Source organism: Propithecus coquereli, unplaced genomic scaffold (assembly GCF_000956105.1).
Source record: "Propithecus coquereli isolate 6110/MARCELLA unplaced genomic scaffold, Pcoq_1.0 Scaffold459, whole genome shotgun sequence".
NCBI lineage: Eukaryota > Metazoa > Chordata > Mammalia > Primates > Indriidae > Propithecus > Propithecus coquereli.
In genome coordinates, this window is record NW_012150385.1 from 2,826,142 (window position 1) to 2,851,619 (window position 25,478).

At 58.3% G+C, this 25,478-nt stretch overlaps 2 protein-coding genes across 3 annotated transcripts in view; both read right to left on the bottom strand.

The window, feature by feature from the left end:
- Positions 1–2,709: 2,709 nt before the first annotated feature.
- MSANTD1 (Myb/SANT-like DNA-binding domain containing 1) lies at positions 2,710–9,274 on the bottom strand. The gene is made up of 3 exons (XM_012655038.1): positions 8,769–9,274; positions 4,902–5,177; positions 2,710–2,950 (listed from the first exon to the last, which is right to left on the bottom strand). The coding sequence occupies exons 1-3, from the start codon at positions 9,020–9,022 to the stop codon at positions 2,710–2,712; spliced, it is 771 nt and encodes a 256-aa protein (XP_012510492.1). The 5' UTR covers positions 9,023–9,274.
- Positions 9,275–15,729: 6,455 nt separating this feature from the next.
- Positions 15,730–25,478, bottom strand: part of HTT (huntingtin) — a 160,532-nt gene continuing 150,783 nt past the window's right edge. For both annotated transcript variants that reach the window (XM_012655049.1, XM_012655050.1), the window contains 7 exons: positions 24,130–24,320; positions 22,258–22,372; positions 21,899–22,112; positions 21,391–21,496; positions 19,525–19,687; positions 19,175–19,335; positions 15,730–18,326 (listed from right to left, as the gene is read on the bottom strand). In XM_012655049.1, coding sequence (XP_012510503.1) covers positions 18,113–18,326; positions 19,175–19,335; positions 19,525–19,687; positions 21,391–21,496; positions 21,899–22,112; positions 22,258–22,372; positions 24,130–24,320 — 1,164 coding nt within the window. In that variant the 3' untranslated portion in view covers positions 15,730–18,112. The remainder of the gene's footprint in view (positions 18,327–19,174; positions 19,336–19,524; positions 19,688–21,390; positions 21,497–21,898; positions 22,113–22,257; positions 22,373–24,129; positions 24,321–25,478) is intronic.

The following is a 25,478-nucleotide window of genomic DNA, read 5'->3' on the forward strand; positions in this document are numbered from 1 at the left end:
TAAGCTGGTTTAAAAGCTCTTGATCTTTTGTATATTAGGTTTTCTGGGTATACAGAAATATTATCTGAAAACAAAGGCAATTCTCACTTCTGCATCTCATTTCTTATCCTGCCCATTTTGTTGACTCATTTTACTGCATTAGCCATGAACGTCAAAATGACATTAAATAACGGCTGAAAAGCAGGCACGTTTGCCGGTTCCTGATTTAAGCTTTCAGTGTTAACCAGTTGTTTTGCTGAATCTTATCAAATATTTTAGCATTTACTGACATAGTCATTATTTTTTCCTTAACGGACCAACAACTGAAGAAGACAGAGAGTTGTTAACACACGGTTTATGAAAGGTGCCAACCCCAGCTGAGCTCTGCCCAACCTCTGCGCCCGCTGCGGAGGAGGAGGGCAGCGCCTGGCACGGTGGAGCAGGAACCTGACTCTCATCAAAGAGAACAAGAAAATGGAAAGAGACCAAAGCCCTCCCCAACACAACTGCGAGAAGGACGCATAGGGTGTTGCAACTGACACCCAGCAGTCCCCGAAACACTAACACATGTGACCGTGACTCTAGGAACACAGAGGCTTAAAGGTGCAGAAATCAGCTACGGCTACATCATTTAGAACCGCAATTGTGCTACCTCTTACAGGAGGTTCTGGGCCTAACCATCCTGCCAGGGTTGCAGGTGTGGTTGGGGCTCAGGCACTGTTTCCTCCCGGAGGGTTGGGGCAGACCTCCCTGTCGGGAGGCTCAGACCCTCATGGCTGGCTCCATGGGAGGCGTTAGCCAGCCTCAGCAGTCAGCAGCTGGGGGCAGATGCGTGTGGTCTAGTCCCTTGCGTCCACGGCTGGGTTCCCAGCATCTAGGGTGGCATAGGTGCCTAGCAGGAGCCCAATACATTAATACACCAATGACTCCTGGGTGGCATCTTGTCTGAGAGGCAGATGGGTACCCGAGCTAGAAATTAGCTAGAACAAGCTCCCAAAACTTGGGTCTACAACATGAGACGTCTCCACACCCTCTGTCTTCTCAGCAGGTGCTGTAGTGGCTCACACTAGCTTGCAAGGGCTGACTGTGAGCATCTCTTCCCAAGTTGGCAGCTGGAAAGTGGCTTCAGTGGGAGAGTTTACACCACAGGCATTGGCCAGTGCTCCATCCTGCCACTGGAGCACTGAATGTTAAAACAGCCACCAGACACTCTGCCTTTCATCCTAAAGCAAAAGGGTTTGAGTCCACAGCTCGTGGACTCTGGGGGGATCTCTGAGGGGACTGAGGCGGGGTGGGAGCTCTCTGGTCCCTGAGAGAAAAGTGGGTACTGCTTGCCCACCTCTCCCTCCCCACATGCAGGCCCAGGGCTGTCCTCTGTGCCACCTGGGGGCCACGGGCTGGTCCAGCACCTGGCAGAGACCCTGGTTACTCCTTTGCCTGGCTGACCTCAAGGCCCCCCGGGAAGTCAGGTGAGCTGGTGCTTGTCTCGCACTGGATGTCTGTGTGTCTCTGGTGCCGTGTGGCCGGGCCCTGGCCTCCACACTTTCCCCAGCAGCCAGAGGGAGAGTTTCTAAACCGTGAGTCAAACTGTGTCACTCACTTGCTGACCACCTGCCACAAAACTTTTCTGTTTGGGCAGCAACTTGCCTAGTTCCAGGGGATGAATCAAACATGCCTGGTCCCGGCCTCCTCTGCAGCCAGGGCAACCAGTGAGCCTGTGGGGGAATTCGGCCGAGGGGTTGCTGGAAAGAATTTTCCCAGTGGTGAAAGGACAGCGGTGTGGTGAGCTTGCAGCCCCTCCCCAGCTGCTCTGCCCTGTGGGTGCCAGAGCCGCAGCTGCCATGGCCGAAACACTCCCAGCAAGCTTGGAAAGCACCAGCTCTCCTTCCTGTGGCCTGCACAGCCCTTGTGGCCTGGCTGCTGGTGACACAGACTCTTTGCTGCTCGTAAGGCTTGCTCCGGCATCCTCCTGCCTCTGGGCGTTTGCCCTGGCAGTGCCCAGCTCGTCTGCCTTCTCGGCCGACCCTTCCTTCCAGTGGTGCCACAACCTGCAATTACCTCTCTACTGACCGGTCTGTCTCCCCTTGTCTCATCCACCACGGCCTCTCCAGAGCCTAGGAAATCAGACAGGGCATGTGCTCGAGCAGGCGTTAGTACTTTTATTAGTGTCACTGTAAGGAGGCAGTGGAGCTACGTGACGTTCCAGAGATGAGTGAAAGGGCCCTGGAAGGCTTCTGGGGTCTGTGTGCGGTGTCAGAGGTTATTTTAGGGCAGACGCAGAGGCCCCCGGTGAGGGAGGACATGGGGGTCCCCTCAGGAGGGAGCTCACCGCGGCACCGACTGCCCTGACCCCTCCCGCTTGCTTTCGTGTTCAGGGCGGATCGTGGGTGCATCCCCACCAAGCAGCGAAAGCAAACTCCGCTTCCAGGCAATGATGCAAAAAGTACACGTTTAATATCAAAAGCCATTTCAAGTATCATTGATCATGACTATGCTGGAGGGCAGGTTCTAGGACGTTCTTACCAGGAGCAACCCTGGAGTCTCTGGCTTGTGTCCAAGGAAGGACGCTAACGCTGGAGACCGAAGTCTCCCCGTCCCCAGGGTCTGGGGGGTCCTCACAAGCCCCTCAGAAGGGACGTCTGACCAGGAGCAGCCCACCGGAGGCCAGGCGGAAGGCCTTCCCCTCTCTCCCGGGCCCTGCCGGGGGGCGGGCCGCTGGGCCCAGCCAGCCTAGACGCTGGACTTGGCGATGATCTTCTCCAGCAGGTTCATCATGCGCTCCTGCAGCTGCAGGCTCTGCACCTGCAGGACGTGCTGCTGGTCCAGCACGCGGCGCGCCTCGCGGCAGGTCTCCTCCACGGCGCGGCTCAGCCTGCGCTGCTCCTCCAGCATGGCCTCCAGCAGCCGCAGCTTCTTCTTCTGCAGGTGGCCGCTCTGCACCTTGCGCTTCTTCACCGGCCGCTCCTCCGACCTGGAAGGACAGCGCCGCTGGGGACGTGCGGGCCAGAGCCTGCGCACCAGGGCCCCGCCTGACCCTCCCAACCTTCTCATTGGACGAATGGAGAAACTGAGGCCCTGGGAGTCAGGTCACCCGCTCAGGCTCTCACCGTCCATGTGTGGAGGGGGCCCAGAGTCCACCCACCTGTGGCGGTGAGAGAGTAACGGGCGTCACAGACACTGCATCCTTTGGGACCCGGGGTCAAAGACGATCTCCACCCCTGTGCTCTGGAAAGGGTGGGTATACTGGACTGCAGAGGGCACACCCTGCCGCAAGGGCAGGCGAGAGGCTCAGGCCCTGTTGGGTCCCAGGGGTGGAGAGGCCACCCCCAGGGACAGGCGAAGGCTGGGGTGGGACAGCGTGCTGGGTAGCGTGTGGCACTCCAGGCCCCTGAAGCCAGAGACCACAAGTCCCAGCCAGCCTAGCGCAGATGGAAGAACTGAGGTCCCAGAAGGGATGGCCTGGGCCCTTGGCCCCTCACCTCCCAGCAGCCTGGAGCTGGATGGCACACCTTGGGGTGGGCGGGCAGGAGGACAGGCAGTGGGGGGCGGGGCCTGTAAGAGGCCTGGGCTTCCTTCCCAGGACCTCGAGCCTCTGATAGAAGCAGGAGGCCCAGGCAGCCCAGCCCTGCGCTGTCCCCCGGGCACTCTGCTGTTGGGGTGGTGGCCATCTCTGGTCTAACCGGCTGCACTGAAGAGCAGGGAGCTGCCAAATCCCACCAGACCCCAAGGCCCTGCCCTGGTGCCCGCCCACCCCCTGGCCCACCCTCTGTGCTCTGAACAGAGCGGGTGATCAGCCAACCCCAGCAGGAGGAGAGTGGAGCTTTGGGCTCCAGCAGGGGGTGCAGTCCCCACGTCCCAGCCTGCACAATGCCCCAGGTAGCGGAGTCTGCGAACTGGGCTCAGTCCATGGGACAACTGGCCAAAATCTCGGGCCTCCCTGCTAATTCAGTCTGGCCATCAGCAAAGGCGTTTTTTCTGGGGTCTTTAACGAGAAATCCTTTCCAGGAAAGGGGCACTGGGGGACTCGAGCAGCAGCTCTGGGGGGCGGATGTCGGGTTGGAGGGACGTCCTCAGAGATGCCTCCTCACTCCACCTCCCGTCAGACAGACTTGAACACCGGGGCAGGGGAGAGGCTGTGACTCACATCCACATTCTTCCTATTCTGTTCTCCAATTAGCTAACTCCTATTTCACCTTGAAAGCCCACCCAAAGGTACCCTCTTCAAAAGCACCTTCTTTAAGCTTCCTGGCCCCCACACCCAGGCCCCCTCACCCAGGGCGTCCCTCCTGCATGCTGTCCGGCTCCCAGCTGCTCTGTGAACATCCTGCAGGCACAGCCGTGTGGCCAGCACAGGCCTAGCATGAGGTGTGGGACGGACAGCAGAGGGGACGGAGCATGCCCACTGCAAAAGGTGACGAGGACCTCTGGCGGCTCAGCCCAACACCCTCCCCAGTGCTGAGAGGGCCAGCTGGTGCGCGCAGGGGCAGAGAGGTGTGGGGTCCCGGGCAGCATCTGCTTGGGCGTGAGGCAGCCAGGGGGGGCACCCCTGGGTCCAGGCCTGTGGACTCCCTCTCTGTGCCGGGCCCTCTCTCCTGTGATGCTCCCACCCATCCTCTGAGAAAGGTTCTGGTCTAGCCGCATTTTACAGGAAGGAGACTGAGGCCAGAGAGGTCAAGGAACCTTCCACACAGCTACAAGGCGATGGAGCTGGGAGACAAACCTGGTCTGTCTGTGGACACTCAAGCCCTGGCCGGGCCGGGCCGGCCTGTCCTTGCAGGCACCTGCACACCACCTCGCCTCTGCAGCCGCCGCGGCAGCTGCTCCTCGCCACTCCCGGCCCCTTTCTCCTGGCCCCCGTTCGGGGTTGGGGACGGGCTGAGGCACCCGCGGCGTCAGGAGAAGGAAGAGTGAACACACACTACCTGAACTTAAGGGACAGTAAGCTGGAGGAGCTGTCGGAGTGATCGTCCTCGAAGCGGCCTTCATAGGAGCACTGGTTATACGGGAAGTACAGAGGGGTGGACTTAGCAGGCGGCGACAGGGACGCCTCGGTCTGGGACGTGGAGGGCCCCGGCTGCTGGCCGTCCGGCAGTTTGCCATCACAGGACTCGGGGACCTTGGCCAGAATCCTATCAATGGCTAGGTAATAGGGCCAGTCGGGCGGGACAGACTCGCTATCTGCCATGCATTTTAATTTCCTGAAACGAGAGACACAAGAGCCAAGGGTGAGAAGCAGAGCCGGCCCCGGCCCGGCCCGCTTAGCCACGGCAGAGGGGCGCGCAGGCTCCGGGCCCCGGGGGAGAGCCACGCCGGCACGGGCAGGAGCCGCGCTCGGCCACACGGGCCTCCCCAGGAAAGCTGGCCAGGCTCCAGGCTCAGGACGACAGTGGACTTAGAAGGAGGTCAGGCTTCAGGACCCGCACAGCCTTTGATTTCAAAAAGGAAGCATGTGCCCCCAGTATTAATGATTCTCTGTAAACGCTGGGGCCTTCGGGCTGACTCCTGTCATTTTTTCCTTGCTCTTCTGTAATTTCTAAACTCTCTGCAATGAGCAAATATTGCTTTTTAAATACGTTAACCAGCAATAATAAGGTATTGTAATAAGATACACAAATATAGTCATAAAATATTGCGATGTAGTAACTGTGTTTCCTAGAGAGAACGCCTCAGGGAGAGAGCCAGGGAGTGTGGCTTCAGTGTCCACAGCCTGAGTGCATCGCATCTCCACCACCTTGCTGTGCGACCTTGGGCAGGTTCCTTAGCCTCTCTGAGCCTCTATTTTCATGTCAGTAAAATGGGGATGATCAAAGTGAGCCCCTCTGTTCCGAGGGGCTGTCCCGAGGATTCAATAAAACAGCAGGCTGGGCCCTGATGTCATTCTTGGCTGACCCTAACAGGACTCTAACCTGGCATTTCTGCTGTCACTCCTGTTAGCTAGAGTGGGAACCTGGGTTCTGCACTGGAACCTGCACCCTGCCTCAGGCAGTGGGGCCAGGCTGGATGGGCCGTTTCCCATGTCACCTGACATCTCACCACCCAGCGCTCCGTGCCAAGGGTCGGCACCACGCAGTTCTGCCCCTCCCAGGCCTCCTGCCACAGACAGGTCCTGTTCCCTGAGTGGGTGGACAAGTCCCTGGGCCTACCCTGGGCCTTCCCATCCTCTGGGAGGCAGGGGCTGGGAAGACGGGGCCCTAGGGCGGCTGGACAACTCTGGCCAAGCCAGAGAAGGAGCCACACGGTGGGAGGGGTCTCTGCCTCCTGAGGCCCAGGGCTCCCCCAACAATCCTGCCAGTGCTCGTCTGATGTGGGGAGGCCTCAGAGCTGCAGAGTACCAGGAAGCCGAGGACCCAGGACCAGCCCCCACCCTCAGAGCTGGAGTCTCCTGCCTCCTACACGGCGTTACCTGCCAGGGTGTGGCCATTGGTCACTGGGAACTGGAAACAATGCGCTGGGCCCCTGAATGAGTCACCCCACAAACAAGCATAGCCAGAGGGTGAGAAGGGGCAAGGGGCGGCTGCAGGAGGTGGCTGGCTTTAGGGAGCAGCACCAAGTGTCCGGGGGCCCACCCACCAGGTGGGATGTTCCCAGCAGAAAGCTGGGGACAGGTCACACAGGGAGGGCACAGGCTGCTCTGTGTTCCTGATGAGGGACGTACCATCGACCAACCCTGGAGGGCCAGGGCTGTACAGACACTGGCACAGAGGGTGAGGCTTGGTGCCAGGTGTCCATCCCAGCCTCCTCCCGAGGCTCCCCTCCGGCCCCTCCTGGGGGAAATGAGGAAAAGCTTGTTCCCAGCACGCGAGGCCCTCAAATTGTACTCCAGCCAACCATACTTCAGGGAACCCAGCCACCCTCTTAGACATCCTTTGCATGCCAGCCTTAATATATAAACAGCTCTTGTAAAAAAATAAGAAAGTCTCTGCTGCTACGGGGAGGCTGAGGGGTGTAGACAAAGAACTAGTCACCCAGTCAAAGCTTTGGCCTGTTAAGGACTATGTGGCCTTGGGCAAGATCCTTTCCCGCTCTGGGCCTCAGTTTCCCCCTTGGTGAATAAAGGTTGACAATGGCAGCTGTGAGGAGTCATGGTGCACAGCGCATGCCAGACTGCAGTGCCTGGAGTTGGAGGCCCCCTCGCCCCCGCTGCACCCTCGATTCCTGGGCCTCAGGAACGGAGACGGAATCCCTCCCCTGAGACTCTGGAGAAGGCTTTCAGGATAAATAATGAATAACCCCGCCGGACGCCACTCAGAGCCAGCCGGGGAGGCTGCCTATGGATTCCTGAGTTGGGGGATGGTAGGACGGCCATCGTTGCCTCCACCATCCCGAGCGTCTTCCTTGGAGCTCCAGGCACTTGAGTGGGGGCTGCAGAGGCCGTGGCGGCTGCAGGGACTCCAGGCAGACGTCTGTCCCCACCCGTGCCTCTGCAGACACCCAAACTCACATCTCACCCTGAGATCAAGAGCTGGTGGCTCAAATCTACCATCACTTCGCTAAGCAACTCTGATGCCAGCAGACCCCGAGCAGCTGCTTCGGTTCCAGCTTCAGGACACAGGGCCGGGGGTCAAAATGCAGAAATGGGCCTCTGGGCAGGCCAGGCCTGGACCCGCTCAGTGTCATAGAAAGTTAAATCAATGCGACTCAAAGCGGAGCGGCTAGGGCCTGCTCGTGCCTGGGTGACCAGAGACGTGGGGGCTGGGGCTCCCCCCTGCTTTGCTGGAGGCCATCTCCTCACCTGTCAGGGGAATGGGGTCCTCTCCCCACAAAGTGTCACTCAGGTACCCCCCAGGGAAACCTGCAGGCCCGCTGTACCAGCCTCCCTGCCTCCGGCTCCCCACCTGAGCTTCCAGCTCCTGCCACTGCCCTCACTCCCTGCAAGCCCTCCCCGAACCTGAGACCTTTGTCCTACCATGACCCTGGCCTGCCTGTGCCAGACAGGCTGGGGTTCACCTGCTCCCTCCTGAACACCAGAGCTGCCCCAGACCCATGGGTGTCTCCAGCCTTCCCCTCGGGCTGCCAGGCAGGGAGGGCCAACCTGGGATGCTGCAGAGACAGAGGTGGTGGCCGTGCCTGGAGACCCCTAGATTGGGAGTCGCTGGGGCCAGGGCCGGGCTCCACCTCTTTCTCCCACAAGCAAGCCCCCACCCATGAGCTGGACGCTGTCCTGGCCCCTTGGGCATTTTTTTTAGACAGGTTTTGCTCTGTTGCCCAGGCTGGCATGCAGTGGCCCGATCTCAGCCCTAAACACCCCTCTCCCTGACCCAGATGCTAGCCTGAGCTGGGCTCTCGGCAGGGGCTCAGTTGATGCTGAAAGTCACAGAGCGTCAGGACCAGACAGGACCAGTCTGGCCTGGGAGCCGAGCCTCCTTCTGGCCTCCGGCCTCAGTTTCCCCAACTATACAGCAGGACCCTGACGCTCCTGCTGAGTGTGGGGGCTAGGTGGTAGGGAGGGCAGTGGCAGCTGCAGTCTCCTGTCTGGGGAGGGGTGTGTGCACGTCAAGGGGTGCCGCCTGCGTGGGCAGCGCCCAGCCTTGCAGCCATCCTGGCCCAGGCCCCGCAGCAGCCCTGGGCCCAGAGCATCAAGATCAGCCCAGCCTGCCATCCCTCCGCTCCGTGAGCAGCCTCCTGCCCTCCTGGGCCTGGGCCTCCCTGCCCGCCGAGGGCAGGCTGCACGTAGTCTCAGCCCACCAGGCTCTGTCTGCACAAGGGCAGGGGAGAACAACAGGTGGGCTGCCTGCTCCAGGACCCGCATGCCCTCCCAGCCTGCCCGGCCATGCCAGGCCCCCACCCACCTGTACTGGAAGGTCATGTTGGTGATCTTGATCTTGATCTCCTCGCCCAGCCTGCGCTCGCCAGTCATCTCGAAGAGTTTGCTGGCCATCTTCTCATACACCTTGGCGTTGCGCTTGGTCTGCTTGAGCTCGTCAAAAAACTCCTCCCAGACGAGCATGAGGCCGCGCATCTCAGCATCGGTCCAGTTGCGGGCCCGCCGGTGCTTCTCTGTCTGAGGGGACACCAGGTAGCCGGGCACTTCGGCAGCTGCCATGCTGGAGGCGCCTGGGGGTTAAAGATCGCGCTCAGGCGAGGCCCCGGGCAGGCCCCACGGACCATGGGCGGGAGGCGCCGGCTGGCTGGCTTGCTCGAAGGCAGCTCCGCGCTCAAAATGGGGCCTACATCTGACAGGCAGGAATTTAGTTAAAAGCTTTTAAACGGGAAACGTCATTTTGATGTCACGTTTCCATAGCAACAGAGCAACTGCATAAGCTACAACAACAGAAACCTTTTAACTGAAAGCCCAGGAATCAGGGCTGTGCTGACGGGCCATCAATATTGCAGCAAGTGGGCCAGCCCAAACCCGGTGGCCCGACAGGTGGGATCCAGGCAGCCGCCCCCACCTCAGCCTGGCCCAGCCACGCAGGCTAAGATGGGGAGGTGGGGTGGACAGAACAAGGAGAAAGGGGCAAACGCGCATGGGGACGGGACAGGGAGGGGGATGGGGAGACGGGGAGACAAGGCCCCACCGCTCGCCCTGGCGATGCGGCCACTGGCTCAGAAGGCCCCCACCAGGCTTCACTGAGGCTGGGCCCTGGGGTCTCGGGGTCCTTACGAGGCCCTCACTCCCCTGTCTCGGCTCTATTCTCTTGCTCTATTCCCCAGACGGCCTGGGCCTCGTGTGGACGCTGGGCACCCTGCCTGGTGGTGCAGGAAGGGGACATGGACACAGACCTCCAGCACTAGCCAGGCGGGGACAGCACCAGACAGCGGAGGGAAGCTCTGTGCCAGAGAGGAGGAGTTTGCCAGGTAAACCCAGAGAGGGCCAGAGGGCACTTCTGGGGAAGAAACAGCCCACAAGGGCCTCGCAGCAAGGCACAGGCCGGAGCACGCAGGGAGGTGACGGGAAGCCAGACATGGCACTATGTGTACAGGGTGGCAGGGCAGAAAGGGGGCTCGAGGGCCAGGATGGGGAGTGGGCCTCTGCCTCTGCAGGGCTCAGGGACAGAATGTCAGGGGACCTCAGCCTGGTGAGAGCCCGGGTGCCTTGCAGAAAGTGCCACCTAAGGGCATCGGCATCCAAAATTTAAAAGCTTAAAATCAAATAAGATTTGAAGATCTCAAGGCAGCTGTGCTGGAGGGGCCATGCTGGACATGGCTCCCAGCCTGGATCTGGCATCTGTGGGCCCAGCACCCTGTCAGTGGTCCTGCCTGGCCGCCCAGTGCCCAGGCTGTGGGCAGCAGAGGGACTGCAGGGGCCCACATGCCTTCCTTGGGCCTGACCGACCACAGCAGCCTCAGGCCTGAGCTGCCCCAGGACAGGAGGAGCTGGGCCTGGAGGGGTAGGTGTCTCTGAGCCTCTGCTGATGCCGTTGGCATCCTCTGAGAAAAGTATCGCATGTGACCCTGCAGGAGGGGAACAAAGGCTCAACGGGCTGAGGTTCTCGGAGAAGGACAGGGCAGGGCTTGGCTGGGTGCATGGCCCACTGTGGGTGCCCAGCATGGGGAGGGCCGGCCTGGGGTTCCCTGGTCCCTGCAGTAAGACTGGGGAATGCGCCATGAGGGCAGCCCCAGGTTCTGCCGGGAACCAGAGGCAGCTCCGTACCCCCTTTGCCGAGTTCCTTGGTCATGGCCTGGCCCTGCCCTGTGGGACTGGCTGAGCCCTCTCCTCTCTGGGCCTCAGAAGACCCCATCCCTACCATCTGGCACTGAGGCACGGAGCAGGCCCCAGATCCTCCCCACTCACTGCCAAGGTCAGCCCTTGGTGCCACTGGCTGGCCTATGGCTCGCTGCTGCCTCTACTTTCCAGCGTGGAGCCTGGGGGCCTGGCACAGAGAGCTCTCGAAGCATTTGCAGAATGAATGAATGACCAGAGAGCCCACCTTCTCCAGGAAGCTCCCCACTTCTCAGGCACAGGGTTTGGCCCTCCTGAGGTCGGGGACCCCTCCTCATGCCCTTTCCCCAGCCATGGCTCCCAGGGCAGAGGTGGGGCGCTCGGCATCTCCCAGCACTGAGGCACAGCCAGGGCTCTGCTGGGAAAAGCAGGCAGGGTGCGTCTCGAGGTCTAGGCAGAGGGCTCTGAATCGCAGCTCTGACAACTCAGCACGCGACCTCCGTCACATCCTTCCCCCGAGCCTCAGCTTCCTCATCGTTACAATGGGGCTAACAGGACCCGGCTGGACAGCCCCTCCAAGGCCATGGGACCCTACCTGCCACTCCCAGACCCCTTCCACGAATCTGCCTGGGAGCTTCTGGAGAGCACAGTCCTGGCCTGCCACCGGGGCTGAAGGGGCAGCTGCTGTCAGTGGGCATCACTGCTGTGCTCAGGGCCCCGCAAACAGACGGCCCTAGACAAGGCACAACTACCCCCACCTGGCCGAGTCCCAGGGCCACTGGGTGGCAAAACCCACCCTACAGGTGTTTCCAAGCAGTGGGCTAAATGCTTGGGCCCAGGCTTCTCAGGCTCAGCATGCCTTGGAAACCCCTGGACGGGGTGGGCTCCAGGGCCCTCGCTCTGGGCCTCCAAGGACAAGGAGGAATGAGGCCGGCAGGCAGAGGGCAGGGCCAACGACACAGCTGCCCCCCCTGGGTCTGTCCTCTGTGGGGAGGGGCTCTGTACCTTGGCACAGCTGCATGGCCTGCTGGACACTCGGTCACCGTGGGATCAGGAGGCGGAGGGCCCAGGGCTGGGCACCCAGCAGCACCTGCGGGGAGAAGGTCAGGCCTCAGCAGTGGTCCCTGAGGAGTGCCAGGGGCATGGGCAGGAGCCCAGCCTGGCTTTGCTGTGCCCAGGCGAGGCCTGCACTTTATGGCCTCATGTTCCCTCTACACAACGAAGGCAGGGCCTGAGCACTCTCATTCCACTCAGCTGGCAGGAAACCAGGACTGCCCATGGCGGGGTGGGAGTGCTCCCTCCACGGAAGCCCAGAGTGTTGGTGGACATCCCACTGAGGGGACCAGGCAGCCTCGCGCAGGGCCTGTGATGATGGATAGATCCCAGCAGTTGAAGAGCTTGGGGGTGTGGGCCAAGGCAGGGAAGCAGCGGGTGGGACAGGCCCCGGCCAGGAGGCCACAGGGCCCGGGTCAGAGGGGCCCCTGAGCACCGCAAGGTGCTTGGACTTCTGAGAGCAATGGGGGGTGAGGGGAGGTATGTGGTCAGTGCTGAAGCCAGCTGCGGCAAGGTCGGAGGTCAGGGGGCAGGTGGCCTGTCTGGGGAGGTGAAGGGGCCAGGATCAGGACCAGCCTGCCCCATCAGAGTGCTAGGGGCTGCCCAGCCCAGCATGGTGGGCAGCAGGCCCCATGGCTGGGCACTGCCATCCATTGCTTGTGCCAAGGGCCCTCTGCCTCAGTGGGCAGGCCCCAGTCCTGACTCAATGGCTCCACTGACCTCTGTGTGGGACGGAGAAAACCCTGCCTCCATATTCAGGGCCTGGGAACCCCAGGGCCCCCAAAGGACATGACTACAACAGAGGAGGGCCATCCGGGTGGGGACAAGCCATCCGCCCATATGGGAACCAGACTGCTTGGAGCCCGTGGGAACCACATAAGGTGCTCCTGGTTTCCTAGATGATGTCTCGGTCACTCCACAAAGCTGGGTCCACGTCTGTGCCCATGGGCCCCAGATGACAGACTCATGAGCCCTCAGAGAATGCCTCTGCTGGGCCCCGCTGCCCGGCTGCCCTGGGGGGTGCACCCACACACACCCAGAACATGTGTCCCAGCGTGCGGAGAGAGCCCCCGCATCCAGTCCCTTTTGGGGTGGCTCCCAGAAAACCTACAGCCTGACCTGTGGCCAGCTGGTACTCACCTCACCCTGGCTACCTCCCTCATCTAATTATAATGTTAAAAAGTACCACACACCACATTTGGGAAGCTACTGCAAAATCCTTTTTGGAACAAAGCTGGTTACAGCTAAAAACAAACGCCATTGAAGGCAGAGAACAAACCCCCAGTGCGGGCAGGGGAGAGAGCACATACCCTGGGGCGTCTGAGCCGCCCCACTGCTCCCTGGGCAGGTATGCAGGGCATGTTCTCGTGAGGGGGAGGACGGTCGGGTGAGCTCTTGCCCTCTGCTGAGAGGTCTGCCGTGGTGCTGGAGGGGGACTGCGGGGATGTGCCACTCACGAGGAAGGGCTGCTTTTTCCACTGGATCTGGGCCCTTTTTCTTTCTGGAAATATCAGCCATGCCAGGTGTGCCACAGGTCTGGCTGTCTACACCTACCAGGGAGAAAGGGGGTGCTCCATTTCCCTGAAGTGACCAGAACTTAGGTGGCCTTGAAAGGTGAGGCCATCAAGGGGGCCCAGGATTTGAGTCACCAATGAGGAGACAGATTCAGCGGCAGTGATATGCCCCCATCAAATGCTTACAGCAACGAGGGAACAATCGTAACCCGGCTGGGCCCGTCCACCAGGTCCCTCTGACCAAGCATTCACTATCCTTGTTCAGAGACAGGGGACCCCATGCCTTGGGTGAGCCAGTGGCACAAGCTGCCACTGAATCCCAGAAGGCCCCATGCGCAGTGGTGCCAGCTTGCCCATCTCTCCTGGCACCAACCGCACGCAGAGCCTGCTCGGCTGAGGGGTGGGAGGACGAGTCCTGCCAATTAGCTGGAATCAGATGGGACCGCGGCAAACATTTACTAAATACCCTGCACCAGAGAAATCTGGTCTGTGGTTTTTGTTTTTGCAGGTTGGTGAGTAAAATATCTGCATCCCAAGATTACTACAACCACCACCAAGGCTCCCCAGGAGAGGCACAGCCAGAGCTTAGACAGTGCCCCCGTTGAGCTGAGCAGAGACTTCCTGGAGGAGGTGGCATATCAGACGGGAAGAACTTACAAGCTAACATGGACAGAGCCAGGCCCTGCAGACACAGAGGCCCAGGCCAGAGCAGAGGAGGGAAACATTGCTGCCTCAGGGGCAGCGGGCTACAGTTGGGCTAGGAGTGCAGGATGGCCAAGGAGGTGGAAGGGGTTGGCAGGGCCATGAAGGGACTCAAAAGCCAGCTCGTGCCCCATGTGGGGACACGGCTCTAATCCCTGTGCTGGCCTTACCACCCCTCCTGCCCTGGGCCAAATGTGGAAGCACTTCTAAGGGCTCAAATCCTGAGGCTTCCATGTAATTAGCACAGGTCGCTGGACCACGAAAGTTTTGGCAGCCACGATCTGCAGGGCAGAAAGACCACGCGTACTGTGGTTTGTGCTGCCCATGTGGGAAGCACTCTCCTCAAACATGTCTAGGTTCTCAATAAGCAAAGCAAGCCTTGTAAAGCAGCAATTCATGTTTTAATTTTTTTCCTTTCATTTGTATGTACAATGTTTGCAGCAGTTAAAATTTAAATATACATCTCGTGTCAGTCCTTCCCTTTCCTGTCGGAAGCAGATGGCCAGGTCTGGGCAGGGCTCCGGGCTTGCCCATCACAGCCCCGCTGGCTCCCCGGCCACTCTGCCTGCAGCACGAAGCAGGAGACCTGGGCAGGAGGCCCCACTTGGGTCGGAGCCAACCACCGTGGACAGGTCCGTGTTGGCTGCCATCCTCCGAGGCCGGTGGTCACCACCCGTCTGCAGCGGGATACTTCGCTTCCAGAAACAAGGGAGGGGAGGGGGTTCCTTCAACGGCATTAGCACATGACAGGCAAGCAGGGAAAGAGTGGCTCCTGCACCTTCCTGGTGGCCTTCAGGTGTCACACGGCTTTCTGAGCAGGTCTCTCATCCCAGCAGTACCAGGCCCAGTAAGGGAGTGGCCCCCTCTCGCCGCAGCCATCCCAAGCTCCACTGAGCCCTGGCAGGGTTCGAGGTCTTCTTTCTCCCCGTTCCCCCATGCTGCCCCACCAAACAACTCCAAGTCCACCCCGGCCAGCAGCCAAGGTCCTGGGCAGTCACCGCAGAGGAAGGGAGGGAGGGACAAAGCCCGAGTGAGGACATTCGCTAGGGAGGGTGCTCAAAGGTGGCACAAGACTAACTCCACTCCCTCAACACATAGTACCAAGCTCACTCCAGCTCCCGAAATGGTTATTGCTGTGTTTAGGATCTGTGCCCCCAAGCTGGAGAGCAGGGCTCGTCCCTGCTCCACCAGGAGCTGCTCACTCTGAGGCTCTGAGATGACCCCGTCAATGGAGGTGCTGAGGGGTGTCCTGTAGGGTACAGGGCCTTCTCTGACGCTACGTTCTGGGTGTCTGCAAGGTGTTTCAGCTTCACGCTTTCCTCCTGAAAGGGCACATGTGCTGGCAAAAATGAGAGAGAACAGCATAAAGGGCACTTGGCAGCTGGAAACATCACCTACGTACACCCAGACGGGCCGGCAGGGGAAGGGAGGCACGTGGCTTAAATGCATTGCCGAATAATTCTACCCTGGTTTCATCAAAAGCTTTCCTGATATTCCCAGCAGGAAAACAAAAACAACCCCCTACCGCCCCCTGCAAAAATCTTGACAACCAAGTTAATGACATTTTCAACAAAATGTGTATTGGTAATATGATTGGTACGTGCCATAGACTTTTTGGAACTTGACCAAGTCTTAGTCCCTTCTGCAGAGAGTTGATAAGGTACATTATTTTCTCCAGTGGGATTTCAATGAGCAGCGCATGGCCCTACTTTTAGTGAGTCCCGTTTAGATGTGAGTCACGCAGCGACTTCACGCAGCAGGTCTGAGAAAAGTCAACTTCCAGGAAAACTGACAGAGGCCTTCGTAGCGACCTTGCATATTTGTCTTGAGATGTGTGTATGTGTGTAAATATAAAATTATAGATATGCATATATGCACATGCATGTATACTCATGCGTGAGTAAAGTTATTTTACTTATAAACGCATATTCATCTCTGGAACATGCAAGCAGATCTTTGGGCTGGGACCTACTGCCAGAGCAGAGTTCCAAGCCCCTTGCTAAAGACTGACTGTTTTAGATCACATTGTAAACAAGAGGCCAATTAAACTCTACGTTGAGGCCAGCAATATGAATTCTAAGGGGAATGGCTCCAAATTTTACATTCACAGTGTTATTTCTTACAAATGTAAACATCTAACCAGGAACAACATCGGCCTGATACTTCTGTCTCAGAGCTGCTGAAATAGCCTGGGGTGGGGCAGCAACAAGGTCTGAGAACTTTCCCATCATTCGCAAGCATTCAAACAGGCTTTCTATGGGAAAAGCTAGGATGAGCAATGGGAGCCCCAGACTAGTAAGGGAGAACGGTAACTTTCTTCTTCTTAGAATTTGGCAGATTCCCTTAAGGTCCTCCTCAAAAACTGGATCCATTTCTACCATTCGTGCAGCCCCCGACACTAGGACAAGGCAGTCTTGTCTTGTGGGGGGGGGCCTCTGCTGGAAGCTGGCAGGAAAGCCACACACAGGCCTGGTGGAGGCTTCTCTGAGGAGGGGGTCCCCTGGGATCCCCCACGTGCGTGGCAGCAGACCACCCTGCATCCCCGCTGCCTTCCAACTGCAGTAGCAAGAGAGGGACACAGAAAGCTAAGGGGTCTCAAGGCAGCACCTATACAGACTTTGGAAAACAGCTCCAAAATCATCTCCACTTACCATGATAAATACGCAAACATCAACGTCCATGACTGAACCGACCCGCACGATGTCACCAACCCAGCTGGGGCTGCCTCCAGGGGCTGAGGAAGCAGAGGCCCCAGCCCATCTTACGGCCAATGGCAGATGCAACTTCCCAGTCCAGCTCCTACGTCAAGGGCAACCCTACAGTCCAGGACTCACTTCCATTTTGGTGACTTGACTACTTTGGGCCTGGAAACAGCTCTGATGGGGCCATGGTGCTGACTCGGGGCCATGAGCTAAGCAGCCCCTCTCCCCTCCCCGTCTGCACCCCACCCCTGGGGCTCCAGTGGGCACAGATCTGTACTCTCCTGACTAAATGTGTGAGCTAAAAAGGGCAGCGGCTGATGTGCTCTGTCACTAACGGTTGCCAAGACACCAAGCTTTGCTCTTGACTAAGAGGGGCTTGGATAAAATGCAGGTCAGCCACCCTTGGGGCTGTCAGGGTGAGGCACACATCCATGGGGTGGCAGACTCCAAACAGGCTAGCCAGCACTGGGGGCAGACCCCAGCCCAGGACCAGCATCTCCGGACACAACAGAGGCTGCTCATAGTCATGTGACAGGGAAGCCACCATCCCTCACTTTGCTGGTGGGTGGTGAACGTGGATAGTTGTCTGTGCCCGAGGAGAGTACCGTGGGGAGCCATACCCTTACACACTAGGTGGTGGAGGGTGCTCCTTAATCCTCACAGGGGGCCCTAGGGAGGACTCCTGCTGTGGACACCCTAACACTAACACCTCTCTACATTCCAATTATATGTGAATGCATACGAAGGGGACATGTGCTGCAGAAACATCAACGGGTGTTCGGGAGGGCTATGTGAGTGGCTGCAGGGGAGGGAGTCGTGGCCAGAGGGGCTCTGTCCACTTCCACAGATGCTGTTGCATGCAGCACAGGCCTTGTAATTCACATACTTTACACGGGCATAGAAAGAGTTACATTAAAATTAATATCTTTACTGATATAATTAAATTTTAAATCCTGAGAAGAAAACAGAGAAAGGGAGAATGGGGCTGGGTGTGTGGCGCTCCCAGCCACTGGCCCAGCGTGCACTGCAGCTTCTGTGCATCCACACGCTGGGTGTGGCACACACACCCTGCTGGAGACACGTAGGGCAGTGCTCCCAAAGCCTGTTGGGAACACGCAGGGCAGAGCTCCCAAAGCCTGCTGGCAGAGCTTTCCGCCTGCGGGACAGCAGAGGGGCTGTCCTGTAGGAGGACTTTCGTCCCAGATGCAAGGGCAGCTGCAACCTGGCGCCAACCAAAATGTGAGCGTTAGGAGAAAGGCCAACACCTGGTCCACCGGCATCACTACCAGCTGCAGCCTGAGGGCCAGCAACGTAGCTGCTCCTGCTCTCTGGAAGGCCCTGGGCTCAACCCCTACAGACCACAGCCATTCCCTGCCCAGCCACCTCACTGCGAAGAGCACTTCTGCCACGTAGCAAAGACACGCACGCTGCCTGGCCACCCATGGCATGAGCGGAAGCCTGCGGTGACTGAGCCGGCAGGTGGAGGCAGGGCGCTTGGCACAGGCTCCTGGAGGCTTCAGCACCAGCCGTCACTGCCTCACAGCCTCTCCAGCACGGGCTCAGCAGGTGGCGACCTTGTGGACATTTCGCAAACAAGTCAGCAGCCGGTGGTATGGGCTTCCTGGAGCTGCGACCACCTCAAACACAGACTGGAAGGCCCTGCGGTCGAGCTCCTCTTCTATCTGGTGTCTGTAAAAGTCTGTGGCCACCAGGCAGAAAAGGTTCACGTCCACCTGCTCCAGCTTGCCCATCCTGCTGACGACGTGTGGGAGGCTGGCGGGGAGTTAAGGGAGAAGCCGGCAAGTAAGGGGAAAACTGCCTCCCTGTCCTGGCTGGGGAGATCCTCTCCCAACACAGCCCGAGAGTGGGCCCAGGGAGGCTTGAGAGCCACCAGAGCATCAGGGCGGCCTGACGGCTCCAGCAGCTCTCTTGCAGTCTTGCCCACTGGACGCCTGCGGGCTGCCGGGCAGGGCAGAGGTGGGCCAGGCAGAGCTGACTGGGGTGGTGGGGCGCTTGCCTGGCAGCACTTACCTGGCCCGGTTCCCACGCAGCGCTGGCTGCTGCGCACGCTGGCCCCTGCGAGCCTGCTCCGGCAGTGAGGGCAGAGCCACAGCCCTGCCTGCCCAGCGAGGCTGTGCTGTCAGCACCAGGACAACTGTGCTGCTTGGAGGCTCTTGTGGTCTGTCTTGGGAGAAGGCTGCCAAAGGGGAACTCCTGGCAGCTAGCATTTTAGGGGTGGGAACTGGATCTTTACTTAAGCCTTTCCCCAAGAGGGCGATGAAGACACAATGACAAAAGCTAATGAGAAGCAGCACGAGTGCAGGAGTGGGCTGGATGCCTGCAGAGACCATCCTCTCCGTGCTGCCCCGCCCTACGACACTCCTGCCACACAACAGCCCCCCTGGTCAGCAAATGGCTGGGCATTCTGTCTTCTGTGTCCCTGCCAACATTTTACTCCCTTGGGGCAGAGGCCCATGTCATCTTCATATCTGTGGGGTTTTTTGCAAAGGTTAGGTTTCAAAAACCTTAACATAAAACACGAACCTAGATATTGACCAAAGAATGTGCAAGGAGTGTCAGTAAGCAGGGCCTGGCCAGTGCCAGGGACCCAGGGAGGATACATTGCCGCGACCCAGGGGCTGGTGGAAGCGCTGACAAAGAAGCAGGAGAGACTCCACGTGGCCATGGCGACTGGGGTCCTCTGCGTGAAGTTGGAGAGGGAGAGCATGACCCAGTCACGGACCATGGATGACTGCCCGGTGCTGTGCAGGGTCTGAAACACCTGAGAAGGAGCAAGCACCCCAGGTCAGGAGCAGGAGGGAGGTGGGGCAGGTGTGCTCTTCAAACATGCCACAGGGGTACAGGGCTGCTGCTGCTTCACCGGGGAGGCACAGGGCCCTCCCGGGAACGCTGGGGCCAATTCCCCTGTGGACTTCCCCCTCCACCCCACCCCACATGCAGACACCCTCACCTTGTACACCACGGTGGCCATGAACTGTGGGTAAGGCTGCTGGTTGGACAGAAACTCTCCAATGACTTTGTTCATGACATCCTGGGGTGGGAAGAAGTCGTCTAGAAACTGAGGCAGGATCCTGGCTACCACTCTGGCTTCACAGGGAAACCCTTTCCTGATCCTAGGAGGCATGGACATAGGTAGAGCTTCAGCCAGGCTCCCCACAGCTCTCCCACCCTGCCCCAGTGGGGTGGAACCAGGGCTGGAGGTACCCTTCACCTTTAGAGACTGTCCAAGTGGGGGTAACTAGAGTACAAATTTCGAGAGTAAACAGGCAAACCCGCAGCTCTCCCTGTCCACCTCACTGGTGACTGGCTGCTCGGCATAGGCCGGGCTCCAGTCATGGAGCCATGTGGCCCCGACAATCCAAAGAGGGTTTGAAAACCACATAAACGAATAAGCAGAAATAGTTTGGGTTGGGGACATTATAGAAGAAACTTTTAAGAGTCATAACAAAAAAAAATTGCCCTCATTACGTTTTTGTTATTTTCCACATCAAAATCTTCCACAAACTTTTCGCCATAACACGTTGTAACACCTTGCAGCCCTCTCTGGTCAACCAGGATGTTTTCTTCTTATCAAACCCAGCCCCCATCTGTGGTTTCACTGATTCTTCTCCCAACAGACCCTAACACATGTCCCTTCAGCAGTATCCTTTTCGATGCTGAAAGATAGCTGTCCCGTTACTACCTTGCTGGCACAGGCATGACAGCCATGTATAACTGAGAGGCACCGGTGGTGACCCAGAAACTGAACTGGCTCCCTGGCAGGTGTGCCTGGCTCCACCCGCCTACAGGTGCTGGCTGTGGTGGGCGTGGCTGCTGCTCTGGAAGATGCCCTTCAACTGTGCTCACTGCAGCATTTATTTCCTCAGCACCAGACCGCAAGCCCAGGAAGGCAGGGACTTGGGTGTGGCGCCTCCATGTGCCCCACCACCCAAGTGCCCGGCAGCACAGTGGTGCTCAGTGACTATGTGTGGACAGAAGAATGACACAGAGGCTCATTTTAAAACTCCCATGGAAAGAGACCAGCGTATGCTCAGCTGTTCAGAACAGCTCATCTGGCTAAAGACTGACACAGGCAAAGTCTGTCTCAGTGGCTCTTGGGAAAAGCCAAATGGCTTCCCACTGGCCAGCCTGATTGGAGATCACAGGTCGAGTGGTGTCAGAAGGCCACAGACCATCATGTTACTTGGCCTGAGAGGCCTGAGAGCTAAACGTGGGGCCCTGTCATCAAGAAAAAGCCCAACAAAGTCCCTAAACCATTTTCCAGAACAGGCAAGCAAAGCCAATTCTGAACAGAAATGCACGCAAGGTGGGGAGGCTGGGAGGCCAAGGCGCCCATCACGTAGGCTCTTAAAGATGTGTCTCTGTGTTTTAACCTTTACTCTTCCTGACGCCGCTCCCACCACTGCTCATAGGTGCCGCGTGCTTCCTTCCACGGCCCCTGAAGGACACAGCAGGCTTGGACTATGGGCACCTCTCCTGTAAAAGGTCCTTCGCCTGGCCCTCCTAGAGCTGAATCATGCCGGCACCCATGCCACACTGCCCAGGTGCCATGCACTGTTCCTGCAGCCTTCAGGAGAGACGGGCAAGCACTGGACAACCTTGGAGTTGTCAATATCACCTGAGTGCTGGAGTCCAAGGACCATCTGTTCATTGGTTGAGCACCGAGCCAAGCCAGCCCACAACCAGGGTGTGCTTGGGAAACACTGGCAGGACCACAGCGACGCTCGAGAGGACACACAAAGACACATGGAGGCAACTACTTCTGGCCAAAGTTCCAGGGCAGTTTATGAGTAAGGGGGTGGGCTTCATTTCTTACCTATCAAAAAGAACAGATACTCGCTCCATAGCAACAATCACTGACTCGCTGTCTGGGGCTGCAGGGTTAGGGTCTGAGGTTCTACCTGGACTGATTTTCTCCTTTCCTGAAACAGAAGTGTTCAGCGTGAGGGTTACATAATCTGTAAGACCCAAAAGGCTCTACAGACAGTGCTGTGCATACAGATGTTTAACGAGTCCCTGGAGATGGTCTGAAAGCAGGTGACATGGGCCCCTAGATAGCCCAGAACCCAGCCTAGCTCCCCACTGCTCAGCCATAGGGGGCAACTGGCCAGAGGCATGGCTCTGACACCTGTGCACAGTGACACGATCCTGGGTGCGCACCTCTGCCCTAGGCTCTCGCATCTGTCTCACGTGGTGACAGGGCTGGCTTAGGGCAACACCACAGGGCTGAATCAGAGGGGACCTGGCTCTATGTTCCTCAAGCAAGCATGCTCCTGTCTCCCTTGAGCAGGAGTTGGGCACCACGGACCGTGATATCTGCTCACCTGTGTACATGCAGGTGAGCATCAGGCCTAGGGCTGCCATGGCCCGGTGTGGGCTGTGCACGTTCACTCTGTCCACACTCAGCTTGGCCAGGGACTCGGCGTCCAGCCGGGAGAGCTGCTCGGACAGCAGGAGCCGCTCCAGGCCCCTGAGGGCGCAGTGGTAGATGACAGAGGGGGTGCACTCCTCACTTCCAGACAACATTGCCCCACACATCTGGACAAGATGAAAGGCCTCTAAGTCTCAGGTTGTTCATGCCCCCTTCCCCAAATCAAAACTGACCCACTAGTACAATCCCACAGGAAAAAGGACACAAGCCTGCTCCCTGTGTCCAGAGGAAGACCAGCCAGGGCCCATTCACCTGTATTATTGACGCTGAAAATTCTGGCCCCACGTCCAGAGGATAGTTCTCAACCAGGTAGAATGCGGTGGCACACATCACCAGCACATGCTGTTGGCTGTGACTGTTCACGCAGCTGGAAACAGACATGACAGCCAAGCTTAGCCATGCGTGGCAGCCACTTTCATCCGCGGTAAAGACTGGGCAGCAGTGCGCCTGGCCCCCACTGGAGTGCAGAGCTTCAGGCCAGCCTTGGGGCCCGCCCAGCCTGAATGACTTCTCCAGGCCTCTGCAACCTGGCCTGAAATTTCAGTCTCCATTGGACACCGCCCCAGCTCCAGACTGGACACTGTGCCCTCTCTCTGCCCCTCGAAGAGACCTGTGCACTCCCTCATGTGTTTGTGTCACCTTGTGATCCCGTCAGTCCCTGCCTTCCCCACAGCAGCCACAGGGACCTGGGACCTGGCTGACCTGATAGGACAAATGGCCACTGTGGATAAAGGAGCCACACAACACCCTTTCACCCACGTGACAATCATATGGGCCGCCACATGGTCCCACCTCCACTGCTGAGGTGCGGGCACCAGCCCCTCTGTCCTTGGTCTGGGGCCAGCTCCGCTCACGCTCTCCACCTGGACACCGCAAGCTCCCTGCAGCCCCAGTGCAACTCCTGCCCTAGCCCTGCAGGCCCCTGTACCCGCAGCATGTCAGCATGGCCAGGCCTTGCCTTGGTCTGGTATCCACTCTAGGGCTGCCCCCAAGATCCCACTGCTGCACCCACGTACGTGCCCCTCAATTTGCAGGCCTGTGTCCCCTGTGTGATGTAGGTCCGTGCCAGGCTCCAGGCTGTCTGTCCATCTTGCTCACATGGCACCTGACATGCGAGGACAATAGACAAGAAGGGCCTCCCTACAGGCCCACACCAGCTCCAGCCTGGATGAGAGCAACAGCCTCTGGTGAGCCACCTTCCCTGCTCCAGCCCATCCCAACCCCTGCCTGTGCCTCCCTGCTACCTGAGCCCCACCCTCCACTGCACCCATGTCTGCCTGGGCTCCCCAGACCCGCCCCGTCTCACTCCAAACCTTCCACTTAACCTTACCCACTCCCAGATCACCCACCTGCTTGTCAAAGGGGACAACTGGCTGTTCCTGCCCGCCACCCCCACCCATCTCTGCTCCTAAGGCTTGCCCTCAACTCCCTGGTGTCTGTGCCTGAGGAAATTCTACCCTCCCTATGAGGGCGGGTTCTAAAGACAGCTTCTGTAGGGAGGAGCAATTAGAAAAACTGCCCATTGCTGCTCCAAGCCTCTGTGACCTCAGGAGAGTAGGGGTGGGACCAGTGTGTCACAGAGGCCCCCATGCTTGCAAGACACAGTACGGTGAGCCTGTCTTACTTTCTAAGGAGTTCTGACACTAGTTATGCTTTATAAGGGCCACATCTGTGCAGACTCACATGTACAGCTGCCTTTAGATAAGGTGAGGCTGGGGTCAGAGTAGAAACAAAAGGGATATGCTGGGGGTGCCCAGGATCAGGTGAGGGGAGCTGCAGGAGGAGGCAGAGCTGGGCAACTAGAACAGGTTCCGCGGACAGAGAACGAGGGCTACTGCCCTGGCAAGGAGTTAGGGATGGATGCACAGAGGAGTGTGCTAAGCACACGGGAGTGGGGTACAGAGGCAGGAGCTCCTGTCTCATGGGAGAGTACCCAAGACAGCCTCCGGAATGCCTCTGCGTCCCTGTATCTCACTGGCCTCACCCACGGTCCTGTAAGAAGGGTGCCTGCCTGGGTTCCCACCAATACCTGCTGGCCACCTGGCCTGGAGTGCACTTTTGAGAGGTGTGACGTCACTCTCTTCCCCACCCCACTGCAAGACCCCTGGCCGGGCCTCCACTCACTGAGCTATTCCTTTGAGGTTGGAGAGGAGATAGTCACTGATGACCGGGATGAGTTGCTTTGCAGTGTCGTCCAGCAGGTCGCACTCCAGCACGTAGAGGATGCCGTGCAGGGCTCCGATCTTGCTGGGCAGGTGGCTGCTCCTGAGTGTGCTCTCTAGCAGGCGGCTGACCGGCTCTGCCACAGCCTTGTCCTGGGCACATGCACACAGAAAAAGGCCTCCCTGATGAACGACAGCAAGTCCCAGTGGCCCACTTCCCCCACAGTCGAGAGAGGGCTGCCCTCACACTAAGGTGGAAGGCCAGTGTGCAGAAGAGAGTCACATGGCAGGCCCGACACTGTCCTGAGAGAGGGTGTGTGCCAGGTAGGCCCGGGCTGTCATCTGGGAACTTGACGAGAGGCTCCCTGTGCCTCAGCTGTGCGCAGTAGGATTATGCTGAACCCCTGTCACTTCCTGGGGGTCTGGAGTTTCAGTATGTGCCAGGCAGAGGGTGCCCCTGTGACCGGCCCTCAATAAAACCCTGGCGCTAAGTCTCTAACTGGCTTCCCTGGTGACAGCACTTCACACGCACCTGCTGCTGGGGAAATGAAATGCACCCTGTGTGTCTCCCCTGAGAAAGGATTCCGGAAAATCGAGCCTGGTTTCCCCCAGACTTTGTCCCAGGTGCCTTTCCCTTTGTGTGTTTTTGTTGTGATAAATCCTAGCTCTGAGTCCTTTTAGCAAAAACCTAGGGGTAGTCTTGGGGACTTCCAACACCAGTCTGTGCTATCTTGGGCCACAATAGCATAAATTTGACTTAGTATTCTAAACATAACAGAATTAAGTACAGACCTAAACACCCAATGCCATGCTCTTCACTTAAGTTTACTCCTTAACAGTGAAGAGAAGACCTTCAGAGAAAATAGCCCTTGGCAGAGAATGCCATCCTTCTTCAATCCAAGACCATGGGATGTGGAATTCCGATGGACGACTGTGTGTCAAGGTGGCTTCTTCTTTTTGTGGAACGAGGCTCTTGGCCTGCGGTAGTGGCCTTTCCACAGGGAAATGACCCTGAAGCTGTTGCCCGCCCACAGCCATGGGCTTTGTGGCCGTTCCTAAGGACGGCTCCCAGCCCTGCCCCCCGGTCTCACTTTTGAAAGCACAAAACCAGGATGTGCTGTCAGAGGGGTGCAGATTTCACAACCATGGGCACATCTCTCAAAAGAAACTCACATGTTTTAGAATGACAGCGTCTGCACCAATGCACAGTATACTGAAAACCTTCACAGAAAATGATCATCTTTTTTTTTTTTTTTTTTTTTGAGACAAAGTCTCACTCTTTTGCCCGGGCTAGAGTGCTGTGGCATCAGC